This window comes from Gorilla gorilla, chromosome 4, assembly GCF_029281585.2.
Source record: "Gorilla gorilla gorilla isolate KB3781 chromosome 4, NHGRI_mGorGor1-v2.1_pri, whole genome shotgun sequence".
NCBI lineage: Eukaryota > Metazoa > Chordata > Mammalia > Primates > Hominidae > Gorilla > Gorilla gorilla.
This window is the reverse complement of record NC_073228.2, coordinates 136,994,298-137,013,951: the sequence shown is the minus strand read 5'-3', so window position 1 is coordinate 137,013,951 and position 19,654 is coordinate 136,994,298. Positions and strand designations below refer to the sequence as shown.

General features: G+C 39.7%; 1 protein-coding gene across 1 annotated transcript in view; it reads right to left on the bottom strand.

Annotated features, from left to right (window-relative positions):
- Positions 1 to 1,935: 1,935 nt before the first annotated feature.
- HSPA4 (heat shock protein family A (Hsp70) member 4) overlaps positions 1,936 to 19,654 on the bottom strand; it is a 56,481-nt gene continuing 38,762 nt past the window's right edge. The window contains exons 8-19 of the mRNA XM_019027990.4: positions 19,513 to 19,589; positions 17,815 to 17,966; positions 17,210 to 17,316; positions 16,676 to 16,809; positions 14,997 to 15,178; positions 13,573 to 13,662; positions 10,163 to 10,315; positions 9,126 to 9,251; positions 6,758 to 6,865; positions 4,525 to 4,644; positions 2,386 to 2,547; positions 1,936 to 2,177 (exon numbers count right to left, since the gene is read on the bottom strand). Coding sequence (XP_018883535.2) covers positions 1,974 to 2,177; positions 2,386 to 2,547; positions 4,525 to 4,644; positions 6,758 to 6,865; positions 9,126 to 9,251; positions 10,163 to 10,315; positions 13,573 to 13,662; positions 14,997 to 15,178; positions 16,676 to 16,809; positions 17,210 to 17,316; positions 17,815 to 17,966; positions 19,513 to 19,589 — 1,615 coding nt within the window. The 3' untranslated portion in view covers positions 1,936 to 1,973. The remainder of the gene's footprint in view (positions 2,178 to 2,385; positions 2,548 to 4,524; positions 4,645 to 6,757; positions 6,866 to 9,125; positions 9,252 to 10,162; positions 10,316 to 13,572; positions 13,663 to 14,996; positions 15,179 to 16,675; positions 16,810 to 17,209; positions 17,317 to 17,814; positions 17,967 to 19,512; positions 19,590 to 19,654) is intronic.

Below are 19,654 nucleotides of genomic sequence, written 5' to 3'. Positions count from 1 at the left end.
AAGACAGGTTTATTTTATTAGTTTTTCCTAAACTTGTCTCATGTTTACTGAATGATTTTCTTAGTGTAAGAACGTGACCTGGAGCTTTAACAAATCAGTTTGGATAACGCAACCTGGATAAATGCTTGTCTGTACACAAGCCATCAATGACCACTCTCTGTCCTGGCCTCCATGAAAATCCAATTGGTCTTAAAGCCTGTCTAAGCAGAGAGTAAGCAGACCACATCATTGTGTTTCAACTTCAAATTCACCCCCATCCCAGCACCCACACCCTTCCCCACACACACACACACACATCAAAAAAAAACAAAAACAATTTTTTTTTTTTTTAAGAAGAAATGGCCATTAAGGACTGGGCCAGTTGTAAAGGGTTGGCTTAATCCTGCAGCCAGCACTTTTAAAATAGCTACTGGCTTCACAGCAGGCCAGCTGGAACTCTTGAAGCATGACAGGTAGAGAACAGAGGATGTGCTAAGAACCTGGCCTTGTTGTGGTGCCTCGAGGCCTCCATGCGTGCTTACACACCAACATACTTTCCCCTTCCTCCTCCTAAGCAATTGTTCTCCATTGCACTTTACAGCCTGTAACACTCTAAAACTTTTCAATGTTATCTAGAGATGGACAAACGCTTAATTCTAACTATGCAAGATAGCATCTTATTTCTAACAACATAGGCCAAAAGTAACAGAGAGGCACTCTGTTATACAGAATATCAATTTTTACAAAGATCCAAAACATTACCAACAAGCCCTGTAACAGTTTCTTAAGGCAGGTACCAACTCTGGCCTCAAACACAGGCTTCCCTTGGAGTTTCCAAAATGCCTCACTCCTGTCAACACTGCCCCAAAAAGCAGTCAGAGGAATGCTTTGGTATACCTGACACTGGCCACACAGTTAAGAATGAGGTGTTGTTATAACATCAGGCACCACACTTCTTTAACACTAATTTCAGACTCATCCAGTACAATCCAGTGTATCTTAGTTTTGTTGCATCATCTGTCAGCTGCTTAACATGTACAAATTGGCAGGTTCATGACAGATATTAACACTTAACACACAAGTGATTGTGAATGAGCTAAAAAGAACTTTTAACTCTTGTTCTGAGTTCAAGCTATACCTCAAAATTATACAGAACATCTCCCACCTGAATAAACAGGCCAGGATACAAATCTTTACACCAAAATTAACAAGGATTTAATTCCTCAGTTAAATTTACCATGGCTATATCCAACAGTATATCTACCCAATTCTAATCTTCTGAAAATTATTTAGACCTTGATGCTTGGGGTATTCATGAACATACTTTCAGGAAGAGCCTCCAGGTTTAAAGCCCTCAGTTAACAACTTACTCTAGGCAAGGGGGTCTATTTTCCCAAGAAAAGTACATGGCATTTATAATGGGAGCCCTTTTATTGGGAGAGAGGGAAGAGAACACAGGTGAGGGTGAAGGTGAAATATGAAGCTCAGAGCACACCTTTGTTCCTCTGCCGTGTTAATCCATGCCGTGCCATGCTCCAGCCCTCACAAAGAGGGGGACCCCATCCCCACACCAGGCAGGGAGCCTTTAAAGCAATCTCCACAACAGATTTTTAAAGCATAATTAGAGCTCCTGCCATGTAAGTCATAATGAAAAGTCTGCTGGATAGCTAGAGCTGTAGCTATAGCTCAACTTTCCAAAACAAACTTATTCTTGTAGACACATGGTTAAACATAAAGGAGTGAAGCATAAGCTCAGTAAGACTAACTGGGCTTCTAAATAGTACCATTATGAAAAAGACACAATGCACTTAATTTCTGTATCTAACTATTTAGAAGTCAAAATGCTCCATACATTACCTATTTCCCCTCCCCGAAAATCCCCTAAAAACTGACTAAGAAATCTTCAGTATTCACTTGCGCTAGTTGATATTTAGAACAAAGTTGACAACTTAAAGCTTTATAATAGTCTGTTTTAATAGAAACAAGTGTTGGAATCAATCAATGTCCATTTCAGGAAGCTTCTTGTCTGAATCCGAAGGCACAGCTGTGTCTGTACCCTGCTCAGCAGCCTGGGGGCCTGGGTTGTCTCCTTGTCCATCCACTGGTCCATTCTGCTCTGCATTTTTTTGTTCCTCTTTTGGAGGTTCCACTTTGGGTTTGGGCTTTGAAATTATAGGGCTACAAATACTTGTCAGCTCCTGGAATGGGTAAGACAGAAAACTGTGGTTTCTTATAAAATTAACAAATTTTACAAGCCATGCTAAACCCAAATCCACCCTCTCCCACCACCCAATCCTCAACCTAGAAGCTAAAACACTATAATAAAGTTCCCTCCTAAGTGTCACTTGAGGACTATTAATAATAAGGCTGTCAAGAAAAGACTATTAAAAAAAAGTCTTAAATTACCTTAATTTTAGCTTCAATCTCTTTTGACTTGACAACTGGATCCATGGTCAAACTCTGCTTGTTCTGCAGATTTAGCTTGTTATTCATCCACTCCATTGCTTCATTTGTGCTTTTTTCTACCTTTGTCATGTCAGCAGCATCCAAATGATCATACTGGTCCTCCTGCAACCAGGAGACAGTCAGACAAGTGCTAAAAGGGTGATACCCTCCCTCCCCACAACTACTGTCTAGTTTCTGCCATTTTTCAAAAACTTATAATCTTTCAAAAAATAAAGCATATTTAGCCTCACAATCTGAACAGAATTATTCAAAAGAAACCTAACCACAATTTTTGAATACACTCAGGATAGATTTAAATTTTAAAGGTCAAGAAAATTCATAAGGTATCAATTAAAAGATAAGATAAACAGCAGCACCCGATTTATACAAAATCTTAGGAAGATAATTTCACAATGCAAAAAAATTACATTAGATATGAGAGCTGAAGTTTCAGCATGCTAATTCGGAATCAAAACTATAATGAATGCTATTTTTAAAAGAAGGCCTTTGACGTGAACCCAGGAGGCGGAGCTTGCAGTGAGCTGAGATCACACCACTGCACTCCAGCCTGGGCAACAGAGCGAGACTATGTCTCAAAAAAAAAAAAGAAGAAGGCCTTTCGGGCTAGGCATGGTGGCTCACGCTCGTAATCTTAGCACTTTGGGAGGCTGAGGCAGGAGGATCGCTTAAGTTCATGACTTCAAGACCTGGACAACACAATGAGCCCATCTCCACAAAAAATACAAAAATTAGCCAGGCATGAGGGCCATGTGCCTATAGTCCCAGCTACTCAGGAGGCTGAGGCAGGACAGTCACTTGAGCCCAGGAGGTTGAGGATGCAGTGAACTACAATCACACCACTGCACTAGAGCATGGGCAACAGACTGAGACCCTGTCTCACAAAAAAGAAGAAGGAAAAAAAAAAAAAAAAGGCGGGGCCTGATGGCTAATGCCTATAATCCTAGCACTTTGGGAGGTCGAGGTGGGTGGATCATTTGAGCTAAGGAGTTCAAGACCAGCCTGGGTAACATAGTGAAATGCCATCTCAAAAAAAAAAAAAAAAAAAAAAAGACAACCCTAGTTGGGTGTGGTGGTACGTGCCTATAGTCCCAGCTACTTAGAAAGTAGCTGAGGCAGGAGAACTGCTTGAGTCAGAGAGACTGAGGCTGCAGTGAGCCGAGATTTCACCACTGCACCCCAGCCTGGGTGACAAAGTGAGAACTTGTCAAAACACAAAAACAAACAAACAAAAACCCACAAAAGCTCAATTTATCATTCAAAGTTTCTTACACTAACAATATGTCAAGAACCTGGGGTATAATGGAGGAACTTTATACTCCAAAGTCTGAACTTTGGAGTCAGACTTCTGGCCAAATGACAGTTCTCCCAATTTAGTGACCCTGAATGTTGCTTAAGGAAAGTGAGGCTTCAATAAGTTGGAATTTATCTATAAATGTTGATACCACCCCCTACCTTATAAAGGTACCGTGTGGATAATTACTGGCCTCAGGTGTTAGAAAGACCAGGATAGCGCATGTTAAGTCGAACACTAACGAAAAGGAAACTGAACAACACTGTTCAATTCCAGATTCCACCTATTAAAGAGATACAGCAAATCCTATGGTTCTTATTAAGACGCTATAAAACATTACACATTAATATCCAAAATAAAAAGTGCTATTAAACAAGTTAATGAGAACAAGAGAAAAAAATGCTATGTAAATGCCTCAGAAGTTAACTTTACGGCCAGGAGCAGTGGCTCACGCCTGTAATACCAGCCAGCACTTTGGGAGGCCAAGGCAGGTGGATCACTTGAGGTCAGGAGTTCGAGACCAGCCTGGCCAACATGGCAAAACTCCATCTCTACTAAAAATACAAAAATAAGCTGGGCGTGGTAGTGCACGCCTGTAATCCCAGCTACTCGGGAAGCTGAGGCAGGAGAATTGCTTAAACCCAGGAGGTGGAGGTTGCACTGAGCCGAGATTGTGCCACTGTACTCCAGCCTGGGAAACAGAGCAAGACTCCGTCTCAAAAAAAAAAAAAAAAAAAAAAAAAAAGTCAGCTTTACTAAAATAAGAGTAGGACAAAGAAAAAAGTTACCTTGTTTTTGAAAGAGCTGATTACTTTCATATACTGTTGGATCTGTTTCCCTAGTTCTTCAAATAATTTTGGTCGTTCTTCAGATTCCTGGAAACGTATCTTAATAGGTTGACCTAGATTCTTGACAGAAGAATACACAGTCTTCATATGGCAGTTCAATGATCCAGAGTACTGATTCCACTAAAACTAGTGATAAAGTACATTTAATCTCCGTGTGCTATATATAAGAAGTTAAATATATTTCTCCAGGCCTTTGGAAATATGAAGCTACTTCAGGAGGGGAATGAAACTATACCTCAACACTGATCCATCTGGAATCGCTTCAATTTGTCACCTGAGCCCTCAAAACACAGCAGGGAGACCACCAAAAATTAGGTGCCTCCTAACAGAGATACACAGTACTAAATATAACGTATACTTGCCAAAAATAAAAAATGTTTTAATTTAAAATCTTAAACACCTGAATCTGATGGAGCCTCTAAATGTAACCATCAATTTAACAAATAATGTTAAATACCACCAGGGAGGTGAAAATCAGCAAAATCCAACTAGAGGAAAATCCTACAGGACCAATGATCCAATTTCCTCATAAACTAAATAAGGAAAGGGTGGGGCGACATGGGGAAATAACGGAAGAAGAACTATAGACACAGTTATAAGCGACATCAATAAAATCTATGAGCCCTATATGGATACTGATTCAAACAAAAAAATCATTTATGAAATAACTGGAACTTGAAAACTTAATACAACAGTGATATTAAGATGTGCTTGGTCAGGTTCAGTGGCTCATGCCTGTAATCCCAGCACTTTGGGAGACCAAGGCAGGAGAACTGCTTGAGTCCAGGAGTACCCATACCAGTCTGGGCAACACAGGGAGACCCTTTCCCTATAAAAAAAATTAAAACAGCCAGGCGTGATGGCACACAGCTGTAGTCCTAGCTACTTGGGAGACTAAGGCAGAAGGACCACTTGAGCATGGGAGGTCGAGGCTGCAGCAGGCCATGATAACACCACTGAACTCCAGCCCAACTGACAAGAGTGAGACTCAAAATGGCCCAGTTCCACAAGAAACCAAGTAATCCAGAGCTAAATTTAAAGAGAAATGTAAAAAGTTCATTCTTGTGCATCTGCAACCTTTTCTGAACAAAAGGCCTCAATTTTATGTAATTCTTTGCATTTTTAATCCTAATGTTAAAAGATCAGATGCTGGGACTACAGGCACCCACCACCACGCTCGGCTAATTTTTGTATTTTTAGTAGAGACAGGGTTTCACCTTGGTCTCGATCTCCGACCTCGTGATCCGCCTGCCTAGGCCTCCCAAAGTGCTGGGATTACAGGCGTGAGCCACCGCGCTTGGGAGGCTGAGGCAGGAGAATGGCGTGAACCCGGAAGGCGGAGCTTGCAGTGAGCCGAGGTCACGCCACTGCACTCCAGCCTGGGCAACAGAGCAAGGCTCCGTCTCAAAAAAAAAAAAAAAAAGATCAGATGCTTTAAATACAAAACCAGGTGCTTTGGCTAGGCATGGTGGCTCACACCTATAATTCCAGCACTTTGGGAGGCCAAGGCATGCAGATCACTTGAAGTCAGGAGTTCAAGACCAGCCTGGCCAACATGGTGAAAAGAAACCCTGTCTCTACTAAAAATACAAAAATTAGCTAGGCATGGTGGCACGCGCCTGTAATCCCAGCTACTCTGGAGGCTGAAGCATGAGAATCCCCGGAACCCAGGAGGCAGAGGTTGCAGTGAGCCGAGACTGCGCCACTGCACTCCAGCCTGGGCAACAGAGCAAGACTGTGTATTTAAAAATAAATAAATGAATAAATAAATAATAAATAAATAAAATAATAAAAAATAAACCACCAGATGCTTTGCTTTTATCAAGAATCCAAACTACATAAACAGAAACAGCCCTGCTCCAGCTGCATTCCCTGTGCCTTTAGGGCAGGTACTAAGTCTTGCAGTCATTTTATCTCTTGACACCAAGAACACACTAAACATCCAATTCAGTGAAACATTACAAACCTAAAGTCAATTTTCAGAAAAATCATTTTGTTATTACAAGGTTCTAAAAGTGAGAATGATAATGAGCCTAAGTCATAAAGGGTTTATTTTAGTTCATCAAACATCATTTTCAGTCTGTCTTTACTTGAGAATTCCTCCCAAATTTGAGCTCCTCAGAGGAAGCTTCAACAAGGGTTCTGGATACCTCTGCTCTCAAGAGTCACTTACTTTTAATTCAGCCAACTTATCAACATAAACTTGCTTTGGCTGGTCTTCTCCATCCTCATACAACCAATTTTCAGTATCTTCCAGTTTCAAAGTAAAACTGTTACGATCCTAATGATAAAGAACATATTATAATTAGGTCAATCAAAAATTACATCCCCAATACAGTCAGAGGCATAGGATATAATGATGTATCTGAAATTTGCTTTAAAATACAGAGGGCAGCCAGGTGCAGCGGCTCACACTTGTAATCCCAGCACTTTGGGAAGCTGAGGCAGGTGGATCACCTGAGGTCAGGAGTTCAAGAACAGCCTGGCCAACATGGTGAAACCCCGTCTCCACTAAAAATACAAAAAAAATTACCCGGGCTTGATGGCAGACACCTGTAATCCCAGCTACTACAAAGGCTGAAGCAGGGGAACTGCTTGAACTCAGGAGGCGGAGGTTGCAGTGACCCAAGATGGGGCCACTGCACTCCAGCCTGGGCAACAGAGCAAGACTCCATTTCAAAAAAAATAAGATAAGATACAGGGGGAGTAAGGAGATGGGAGATACAGAAAACAAGGATGGCAAATGTTGGTCTACTTGATAGGTATGGGGAGTTTTATTATATTATTCTCCCTGCCGTGGAGGGCTTTCGGTAAGTTAAAAAATTTCAGAATAAAAACTGCATGTAAAAGCAAGTGCAGCCGGGAACAGTGGCTCATGCCTGTAATCCCAGCACTTTGGGAGGCTGAGGCAGGTGGATCACCTGAGGTAAGGACAGACTAGCCTGGCCAACATGGTGAAACCCCGTCTCTACTAAAAATACAAAAATTAGCCAGGCATGGTGGAGCATGCCTGTAGTCCCAGCTACTAGGGAGGCTGAGGCAGGAGAATCACTTGAACCAGGGAGGCGGAGGTTGCAGTGAGCCAAGATCGTACCACTGTACTCCAGCCTGGGCAATAAGACCGAAACTCCATCTCAAAAAAATAAAAAAATAAAAACAACTAAGTACCCATCAACCAATGAGTAAATAAAGAAAACATGGTAGACCGGGCACGGTGGCTCACGCCTGTAATCCCAGCACTCTGGGAGGCCGAGGCAGGTGGATCACGAAGTCAGGAGATCGAGGCCATCCTGGCTAACACGGTGAAACCCCATCTCTACTAAAAAAAATAAAAAAAAAAAAAAATTAGCCAGGCGTGGTAGCAGGCACCTGTACTCCCGGCTACTCGGGAGGCTGAGGCAGGAGAATGGCGTGAACCTGAGAGGCAGAGGCTGCAGTGAGCCAAGATCGCGTCACCGCACTCCAGCCTGGGCGACAGAGCGAGACTCCGTCTCAAAAATAAATAAATAAAAAATAAAAATAAAATAAAGAAAACGTGGTATATACACACCATGGAATACTACTGAGTCATAAAAAGTAGCAAAATAATGTCTTTTGCAGCAACTGGATGGAGCTAGAGGCCATTATTCTAAGTGAAGTAACTTGGGAATGGAAAACCAAATTCTGCTATGTTTTCCCTTATAAGTAGGAGCTAAGCTATGGAGCATACGCAGAAATATAATGGACTTTGGAGACTCAAAAGCGGGAGGACAGAAGTGGGGTGTGGGATAAAAAAACTACCATCTTAGGTATGATGTACAGGACGTGGATGACAGGTGCACCAAAATCTCAGAATTCACCACTATATAATTCATCCATGTAACCAAAAACCACCTGTACCCAAGAGCTATTCAAATTGTTTAAAAAAAAAAAAAACTAAAAATTCTGAGTTACAATAAACAGGAAAAAGTGAGCTTTAACAATTTAAAGAAAAATACAGGCCGGGCGCAGTGGCTCACACCTGTAATCCCAGCACTTTGGGAGGCCAAGGCGGGCAGATCACCTGAGGTCAGGAGTTAGAGACCAGCCTGATCAACATGGAGAAATCCCATCTCTACTAAAAATACAAAAATTAGCCAGGCGTGGTGGCACATGCCTGTAATCTCAGCTATTCGGGAGGCTGGGGGAGGAGAACTGCTTGAACCTGGGAGGCGGAGGTTGCAGTGAGCCGAGATCACGCCATTGCACTCCAGCCGGAGCAACAAGAGCAAAACTCAGTCTCAAAAAAAAAAAAAGAAAGAAAGAAAAGAAAGATACAAGATAAATAACAATATCCGAATGTGTCAAAAGTGATTTGTGAACGTGATGCACAAAGACCAAACCTTACTAAACACTGTACTAATAGAGAAATATATAAAAAAGTATAAAATTTTGCCCCCACCCAGAAAAACTCCATTTTTAATAATTCTACTATACACATATAGCTGCACACTTCCCTTCTAACCCACTTAAAGATGTTCACAGAAGACACACAATAGTTAGGCATATTGTGGCAGACTTACATCTTCACTCACAAACTTCTCATATTCACCACTAAGCTTGTCTCTCATTTCATACACATATTCCTCCACTGCGTTCTTAGCATCATTCCGCTCCTTCTCCAGTTTATCCTGCATGATCATCTTACCCTGAGAATAAATATTATGTATAAATCAGACATTAGGACAACTAATTTCCTCTTAAATACCAATATAATTATAAAAGTAGAGACTCTTTCTTCCCCAAATCCTTTTAGTTCTGCAAGTCACTTAACAAAGGCAAGTGGGAAGACTAATCCTTGACAGACTTTGAATATCAAAAAGAGTTTTGTGGGTGGGATTAAAAAAAAAGAACAATAGAAATATCAAGGTGTAGACACTCAAAAGCAAAATTAAAGAATTTAAGACAAGAGAAATTTAAAAAACTATTGGTTCAATGTCACTAAGTGATATCCTCTGCTGTATTATTATGAGATAAGAAAAATCAAATTCATTCACGCAGTATAAATGCTGAAGTTTCCATAAGACAAAACTATTCTAAGATCCAGTGGAAACCTGGTAAGAAACCTCATAGACAAAAATTAATTCAATAAATGTGCTCACAAATCCGAAACCTTGCATCACTCAGTAAGAGTTACCATATTTACATACTGACTGGCAACAGAAAGGAATAAGCAAAATACTGCCACCATTAATGCCATACGATTTCTCCTACTGAATAACTTCCATGACCACCAACCTCAAATATCCCAATCTCTAGTGAACAAATATACCCACGTATTCAAAAATGAACAATACCTCCCCTACACCAAAGACATTATATGTCAAAATTTTCATAACAGAGCTTCTAGCAATACAGACATCTTAGTACCACCGTAAAAGAACTGACATAACATGGGATCTATTGCTTCAACTTGCCCTTACAATACCACACAAAAGTCTAATTTATTTTCTCTAAGTCCAAACAATCGAAAATGCAAAAAGTCACTAGACACAGAGTCTGAATACTATGGTAACATTAATTTGTTAGCTCATTGTTCCAATAGACTTTAAATAACAACCTCATTTTCAATGTACAAGTTGAGCATCTCTCTGTCTATCTGCCATAACAGCTGATTCTCGATTGGCAGGTCCACGGTACTGGTCTTCACTTTTGCCTTCTTGGCTTGGGGTGGTTGGTCCATTTTTTTATCCTTGGATCCAGCTTGAGAGGTCTAAAACAATAGAAATCATTAAGAACAAACACATATACAGACTACCTTAAACTTCAAAATGAGTCATGTTGGAAAACGGTTTTTGCTTTTTTTACTTCGTTCTCTTTTGATGATGATCTAAGTAACTTAGGACTACCATAACATCTAGAAAATAAAAAATAAGTAAATACGATGAGGTATCTAGAGCAGTCAGATTCATAAAAATGGAAGCAGAATAGTGGCTGTCAGGGGATGGGGGAGGGGAATAATGGAAAGTTATTTAATGGGTATAGAGTTTCAGTTTTTCAAGATGAAGTTCTGAAGATTGGTTACACCACAATGTCTATCTACTTAACACTGCTGAACGGTACACTTAAAAGCAGTTAAGATGGTAAATTTTATAAAATACATATCTCCTACAATCCCATATCAATATATAATTACTATTAAAAATTTTTCTACCTTTATTTAAACATATAGACATTCAAATGAAGTTAGTGAGGAGGAGGGTATGAAATATCTATGGATCAGTAGTAACATATTGGTAATTTGATTTCTATAATGTCTGTAACTATTTACATTCTCACAAGAAAAAAACTCATTCCACTGCACCCTGTCCACAAATGAGAATTCATTTAACATCATCTCACTGTTATTCAGTATGAGTTTCTTTTAACCTTTTTCAGACACTTACAAGCCATATGTAACTATTTCCTCAAACTGCCTAGTAATATTTTATCCACTCTTCTCTTAGGATTGCAGTGTTTCTTTCCCCCACAAACAACTGACTCTTCTAGTTTTTTTTGTTTGTTTTTTTGAGATGGAGTCTCGCTCTGTAGCCCAGGCTGGAGTGCAATGGCACGATCTGAGCTCACTGCAACCTCTGCCTCCTGAGTAGCTGGGATTACAGGTGCCTGCCCAGCTAATTTTTGTATTTTTAGTAGAGATGGGGTTTCACCATGTTGGCTAGGCTGGTCTCGAACTCCTGACCTTAGGTGATCCGCTGCCTCAGCCTCCCAAAGTGCTGGATTACAGGTGTGAGCCACAGCGACTCTTCTAGTTTTTTCTAACTGTATTATTTGTCTATATATAAGTTTTGACTGTCAAATCTATCCATCTTTTCCTTTGAGATTACTTATGTTGCTTTCATACTCTGAAAGCCCTTCCTCATCCACAGATTAGAAAAATATTCACTTCAAGCTTTTTCAACTTTCAACTTTAGAATTCATCTGGAATTCAATTTGTTCTATGATAAAGCAAAATCTTAATGTCATTTCCCACCTCCTATAACTAACTTAAGTCGGCTGCTGAAATTTATCTATCATTTCTATTTCATTTGCCTTTAGAAGCAATGCTATGCAGAAGGCACTTTAGTTTCTGAGCCATCCCAAGGAAGCCTAGATAACTAATACCTCTAAAACCCCCTCCCACAGCTCAAGGGCATTGGGGAAGCAGCCGTCACTTCTCCCTTCTCTTCACCCACCTTCCACAAACATATAGGAGAACAAGTCCTTGTCTCTGCTACTGCTGCCCCCATCCCACCCAACAACATAAAGGGTCTTCCATCTTGAAAAAGGCCTGACCCAACTAAAGAATCTGTAAGCACCATTTCCTGTCCATTTTCTTTTTTAATATTACTTGCACAGCTAAAGAAAAGCAATTAAATTTTGTTAATTGACATGAAAATATATAACAAACTTAAGCCACTTTAAGGTTCTGTCCAACTTTTTTAAATGCCACTTTTAAATTAGAAATTTGTAAAAATTAGAAACTTTTTAAAATTAGAAACTCCTAAGATGGTGAGATTATACATTGTAATTTTATAAATAAAAGATATTTTCAATGATAAAAAAATTTAAACATGACAACTCAAAATTAAAGAATAGGTTGTAAAGGATTCAAAAATGTTACTACTCTTTTTGAAATAAATACATTATTTACATTAATCACAAAATATATTTAAATCCATTATTCCATTATTTAAAATAACTTTTTAAGATGGAGTCTTGCTCTGTCGCCCAAATTGGAGTGCAGTGGCACAATCTCAGCTCACATAACCTCCATCTCCCAGGTTTAAACAATTCTCATGCCTCAGCCTCCTGGGTGGCTGGGGCTACCGGCGTGTACCACCCCACTGGGATAAATTTTGTATTTTTAGTAGAGATGGGGTTTCACCATGTTGGCCAGGCTGGTCTCACTCCTGACCCCAAGTGATCCACCCACCTCGGCCTCTCAAAGTGCTGGGATTACAAGCATGAACCACCGAACCAGGCCCCATGCCTTTTTATTAAAAGTTGTTATTTTGGCTGGACGCAGTGGCTCATGCCTGTAATCCCAGGGTGCTGAAGTGGGAGGATCACTTGAGGTCAGGAGTTCGACACCAGCCTGGCCAACATGGAGAAACCCTGTCTCTACTAAAAATACAAAAATTATTTGGGCGTGATGGTGCACGCCTGTAGTCCCAGCTACCCAGGAGGCTGAGGCATAAGAATTGCTTGAACCTGGAAGGCGGGGGGCTGCAGTGAGCCGAGATCATGCCACTGTACTCCAGCCTGGGCGACAGAGCTAGAGTCTGTCTCAAAAAAATAAAAAGATTAAAAAGTAAAAGGCATGGATCATTGATGATTTTGAAAATTTTTTCAGTTTCATTATTGTTTATCAGTAATGAATTAAATTATGGGTAGAAAGACTTAGTATAAGCCATTCAGAAACTAGCATAAATAAATCACTAGCCTAGTAAAACTAGGATTCCTGAGTGCTTTCTTCCCATGTATCAACCAGGAGAGAGTTTAAAGGCCATCTTGCAAATAGCACATTACAAATCACTACAAAATCTTGCTAAAAAAATTGTTCAAATAAATTAAGAGTTTCTAGTATAACTATCTTTCAAGACACTGCCCCTCAGCCAAAACCATGTACTTTAAAAAGACTGCAGTGCATACTCTAAAACACAACTCAGCCGGGCATGGTGGCTCATGCCTGTAATACTAGCACTTTGGGAGGACAAGGCAGGTGGATCACCTGAGGTCAGAAGTTCGAGACCTGCCTAGCCAACATAGTGAAACCCTAACTCTACTAAAAAAAAAAAAAAAAAAATAGCTGCCGTGGTGGTGGGCATCTGTAATCCCAGCTACTCAGCAGGCTGAGGTAGGAGAATCACTTGAACCCGGGAGGTGGAGGATGCAGCAAGCCGAGATCATGTCACTGCACTCCAGCCTGGGCAACAGAGTGAAACTCTGTCTCAAAAAAAAAAAAAAAAAAAACCACCCAACGCATACCTCCATTTCTTCAGACTCTGCCTTATTTTCTGCTGGTGTCTGCTGCTGTTGCTCTTCAACATGTGGTTCCTCCTGGTCCACTTGCATCTTCTGAAAAACAGGTCAAATTAAATCCTGCCATTAGGAAGACTAAACAACCTTCATTACACATTGACAAAGTCACATAGTTATGTAACTTCTGCTGAATTACCAGCAATCAGAAGGCCTATGCTAAAATTCCAGGTAGGCCACATTACCTAGGACACAGAAGTTTTCCGCTCTGGATCTTAGTTAATACATCTGTACAATGAGGATAACACTTGCCCTGCCCTACCCTTACATACACAAGAATAACTGTGGAACTGCTTTGTACACCATTAAGTACTCACAGTTCACAATGTGGCATCATTTAATACAATCTACAAAATACAACCTGAAGAGAGCATAAGCTTCTCCAGGCTTCCTCAAAGGTATTTTCTCTCAAAAGTTCCAACTTTTTTAAATAGTTCCTAAGTCAGCCTCTCTTCATCCTCAAAAGTATGACCACTGCACGTGCTCGGGGAGGTGAACACATTAAAATTACAAAGCCTAAAAATAACAATGAAAGAAGGTTTGTGGAGAGCCTGAACCAGTGGCTTCTCAATGCCTGCAACATATTAGAATGACCTGAGAGGCTTTTAAAACTACTGCTACCTGGGTCTCAGCCCAGACCAACTTCAGTAAAATCTGTGGGGATGAAACCCAAGCATTTGTAGTTTTGTTTTCCTTGAGGCAGGGTCACACTCTGACACACAGGCTAGAGTGCAGTGGCGCAAACAGGACTCACTGCAGCCTTGACCTCCTAGGCTCACGCAATCCTCCTGCCTCAGCCTCCCATGTAGGTGGGACCACAGGTGTGTGCCACCACACCTGGCTAGTTTTTTTTTTTGTTTTTTTGTTTTTTTTTTTAACTTTTTGTAGAGATGAGGGTCTCACTTTGTTGCCCAGGCTGGCCTCAAACTTCTGGGCTCAAGCAATCTTCCTGCCTCAGCCTCCCAAAGTGCTGGAATCATAGGTAATTTGTAGTTTTGTAAAGCTTTGATTCTGATGCACAATGAAGACAAGACCCAGTGCATAATTCCAACAAATGAGTGTACAATCAATTCTATTTTTGAAAATAATTAACTGAGACTCAGAGCACTCTTCAATAACCAGAATCAAGAATAACTCAAGTTGAGAAGTGTATGATCTGAAAGAAGAAATCAACTTGTGTTCCACTTCTATACAAATTCTGCATAAAAATCTACTGCTGGTTCACTTATATTGGGGGAAGGGCAAACATACAAACCCACTCTCACTCAGCAGCTCTGTCACAATGCTCTGGCCTTGCCACCAAGTCTGCTTGCTATAATTTCTAGACAAGTCACCTCTGGGCCATCACAAATGGTATACAATGTATAGATTACCTCTTCCTCCTTTGCATTCTGATCTGTTTCCATTGGCTCCTCATTTTCCTCAGACTTGTGAACCTCCACTAAAGATGCACTGGACACACTGAAAATGCCATGGACATTTACTCGAACTTTGACTTTCACTTTTGAACTGGAGCCATCAGACTGAGGAGTGACTTTCTGAACTGAAAACTGAGCTAGGGACATACGAGAGACAAAAGAACACATAACCTAAGAGGATGAATTCAAGCATGAATATATGCCTACATTGCTAGATTATGTCTACTTTCAATGATAGCTCAGTAACATGATGCTTAAAATAAGCAAAATCGGTCCTTTTAGAATCTTATTAAATCATCAGATTTCTCTTTCTTCTTTCACAGTCTCTTATTATCTTATCCTGCCCCAATTAAGAACTCAAATATCTCCCGATTCTTTCCTTTCTTCCAATTTCTTATTTCTATTTATCTTTATATGCTACTTTCAGATTAATTCCTAAAACAGATTTCTCACATTCTCTACTCAAAAAACAAAACAGAAAAAAAAAAATGATTCCACTCTGCTTGTTGTTTATCAGTAAATTGCCATTTCTAGGTCCAGTGACTGTACAAGGTTTTTATTTACATTTTCTTCATTCCCAGAACTCTGCAAAGTATGAATTATCATTGTTATTCCTGGTTTTACAGATTTACAGATGGGGAAAAAAGAATAGGTTAACTTTCCACAGCTTCTAAATGCCATTCAGGATACTCCTAATTTCTTTACCCATATATTCTAGGTCTTTATAGTATAACTAGTTTCTATCTCTTCTCAACTAGTATTATTTCCAGATAAGAGTTTCCCAGAGTCTATAACTACTCTAGATAACACGGTTCTGAAACCTAGTATGTTTTGATATTGTATCACCATCTCCGAATGATTTTCTATATACATCCTTTTTTTTTTTTTTTTTTTTTTTTGAGACAGAGTCTCACTCTGTCGCCTAGGCTGGAGTGCAGTGCCGTGATCTCAGCTCACTGCAAGCTCTGCCTACCGGGTTCACGCCAGTCTCCTGCCTCAGCCTCCCAAGTAGCTGGGACTACAGGCGCCCGCCACCACGCCTGGCTAATTTTTTTTTTGTATCTTTTTAGTAGAGACGGGGTTTCACCATGTTAGCCAGGCTGGTCTCGATCTCCTGACCTGCCCGCCTCGGCCTCCCAAAGTGCTGGGATTACAGGCGTGAGCCACCGCACCTGGCTATTTTCTATATACATCTTATAACTGTATGTTAGGGTCCAAACTGAATTTCGTTAACTCCTTATAGTATATAGCACCACCTTATACATAAGTTATAACTACAATGTGCGCTAACCAAGAAAAACTGCCGATACAACGGGAGATCCAATTAAATAACAGCCATTTGGCTGGTTCTAAACCTGCTAACGAGACTGGAAGAGGTTTTCTTTTGCAATCTAAAGCCCCTAAATTTCAGAATACCATACTTGTTCTTTCTACTATGCCAACTCTCCAAGTAGATAAGCTTTTTGTTGTTGTTGTTTAAATGGAGACGGGGTCCCACTATGTTGCCCAGGCTGATCTCGAACTCCTCAGCTCAAGTGATCCTCCCACCTTAGCCTTCCAAAGTGTTGGGATTACAGTTGTGAGCCACTGTGCTTTTTTTTTTTTTCTTTTTTAATTCCCAACTCTTTACTTACCTATAGCAGGATCTGGATAGGGCAAATCCTGAGGAGAGCTGTAGTAGGCCTCAAGAGTGAAAGGTTCCTTTCTATAAAATGTAAGAACTTTAGAGAAAGGAGCAGCATGATTTTTGGAAAAGACTTCACAGTCACTGAATGGAGGAAAAAGACAAAAACACAAATTCAGGATATTCCTAACACTTTTACCCATGTGTCCTAGGTTTGTAATTATTGTATAGTGTTAGTTTCTTTCTCTTTTCAATTGGTATTATTTCCAGATTATAAGAGTTCCCAAGAATCTTTATCTATAAAGTCAGTAAAAAAGGAATATACGTCAATCTGCACATAAAAGGCACTGATGATTTCAGCAGAATCAAGTGTGAGAAACTAATTAAGGACACAAATTTATTCTGACTACAATAAATGACCACTTCCTTCATGCACTATGATAAAATGTTACAGATTTATGTAAACTGAAATGAAAAGCAACATATTACTCAGAACTAATGGTCAATTAACTTTAGATATGTAAATGATTAATAAACATGATACCTTGACCCTTCTTCAGCTGGAGAATTCCACCTGAGAGATATTGGATATGGTACTACATCAGTGATAGAAAATTCTCTGACTTTGAAAGCAGGCGATAAGATGGCACACTAGAATAATAATTTTCAAAAATTCCGTTTAACAAGTATAGAGAATATAAACTGATAATATCACTAAACCTACAAGTTACTTCAGAAAATCAATGGTCTTTTTAAAATATTTATATTAGTAATTTAATGGTGTCTGAACAGTTTTACAAACTTCTATCATGTCAATTACCTATATAATCTAGCTATTCCTTATTTTTCTATTAACCCCAACCCTTATTTAATTGATGTACACTATTTCATATAGACATACGTAACAGGCCAAACTTCTAGTCATACTTCAGGCTCAGAGTTACCTATGTTTCTAGTCAATTAATTCATCTTATGTGCTATAGAGTACAACTACTTTTAGGAACATCACCTCTATTTTAAAACAAAGGTTTTGGAATCTCAACACCCTGAAATCACCCTGAGCTAACCCCAGGTTATTAGATACATAAACCACTGCCATCTTGTTACAATGATTTATAAATGGTTACCTATAAAAGAAAGAATATTCACCTGCAATGCACAGCCTCGAGTGACAGCTTCATCAGCATTTAATGTTGTACTAAGTTCTTTACCGAAAAATTTGCTGATCTTCTCTTTTACCGCAGGGATTCGTGTAGCACCACCAACTATCTCCACTGCATAAATATCTTCTTTCTTTAACTCTATTTTTAAAGAATTAGACAGATTTTTTTAATGAAATGAAAGAACAATAACATCTTGCCATGATGAAATAACTCAGATGTGTAACAAAACTCCTCCAACTCCCTCACCCACCTCCACAACACACATATACTCATGCCCACACTCACAGAAGCATGTGGCATCTGGAAACAAGTAGGTGTTTTAATTCTCAAAATAATGGGGGAAGGGTAGCTAGTGGGATTTAGGAGGTGAGGGCCAGGAATCCTCAAATGTACTGCAGTGTACAGGTCCTGAATTTCTCACACAATCTCACACAAACAAGTGTTAAAACATCAACAGACCAAACATTCAAATACGCTAGCCATCAGGAAAATAAGAGGGCCTCAAACCACTGAGTTACTCTGACCTGACATTAAAGGAAAAAAAAGAAGAATCACATCCAGCTACTCCAGTGTTCTAATCCAAGGCATAAACATAGTCCACATTAAAACACAGGTAGAGGCCAGGCATGGTGGCTCATGCTTGTAATCCCAGTACTTTAGGAGGCCGAAGTGGGCGGATCACCTGAGGTCAGGAGTTCAAAACCAGCCTGACCAACATGGTAAAACCCCGTCTCCACTAAAAATACAAAAATTAGCCAGATGTGGTGGCGCATGCCTGTAATCCCAGCTACTCAGGAGGCTGAGGCAGGAGAATTGCTTTAACCCAGGAGGTGGAGGTTGCAGTGAGCTGAGATTGAACCACTGCACTCCAGCCTGGGTGACAGAGCAAGACTCCCATCTCAAAAAATAAAAATAAAATAAAAAAATAAACTACAGGTACAGTTTCTTCGTATCAGAAAGAAGGTGTGTATCAAAGGCTCTGCTATTGCTCATAAAATACTTCTTAATATCACCTGATTTCCTGGTCACATTTTATCTAACAACCATTGATAACTTCTTGAGAAGGGCTATTTAAAGAAATGGGCTTTCTCAGTGTGGAAATAAGCCCATTTGCCATCATCACTAAAGAGGAAAGCCTGTGCCAAGCTGACAGTATATCTCAACACTCTGAAATAGCAATCAACACAACAGTGAAGTCCAGGTAAATGGTTTGTCAAAGAAAGATTTTAGGAAAATTAGTATATATTCCTAAATCAAACAGTCACCTTTTAGCCTGAGACAAAATTAAAGCATCTTGTTAAATAAGTATGTGGTTATCCTACCTTCCCACTTTGCTGTAGCTCTCATCCAGCTAGGGAAGAATTCACTGACAGAAAAGCTTATAAGACTACCATATCAGCATCGCAAAAGACAATTTTTACCACCATTAAATAATTGTGAGGCTTATATCCAACTTTCAGTCTGAATTCAGTTTCTTGGAGAAACTTTTATTAGATTTCCCTAGACATTTCAAAAGATTACTTTGGGCAGGTGGAAGATACAGATTGAAAAAAAGTTTAATATATACCACTGAATTAGTCCATACAATAAAAATTTCTATCACTGCTTGCAAAAGTAAGATAATAAATAACAATTTCCAAAGAGTCTGAGATACGCAAACAAATTCAATCACAAAAATACTTACTGGTTTGTTCCAAAACACTACGAAGTGGTGGCTCCACTCTAGCTAAGAGATCACTGCACATCTCCAGAAATTTGCCTCTATAAAAAACAAAACAAAACAAAAAACACAGTACATTAAATCACATGCCACTTTTATGTGGAAT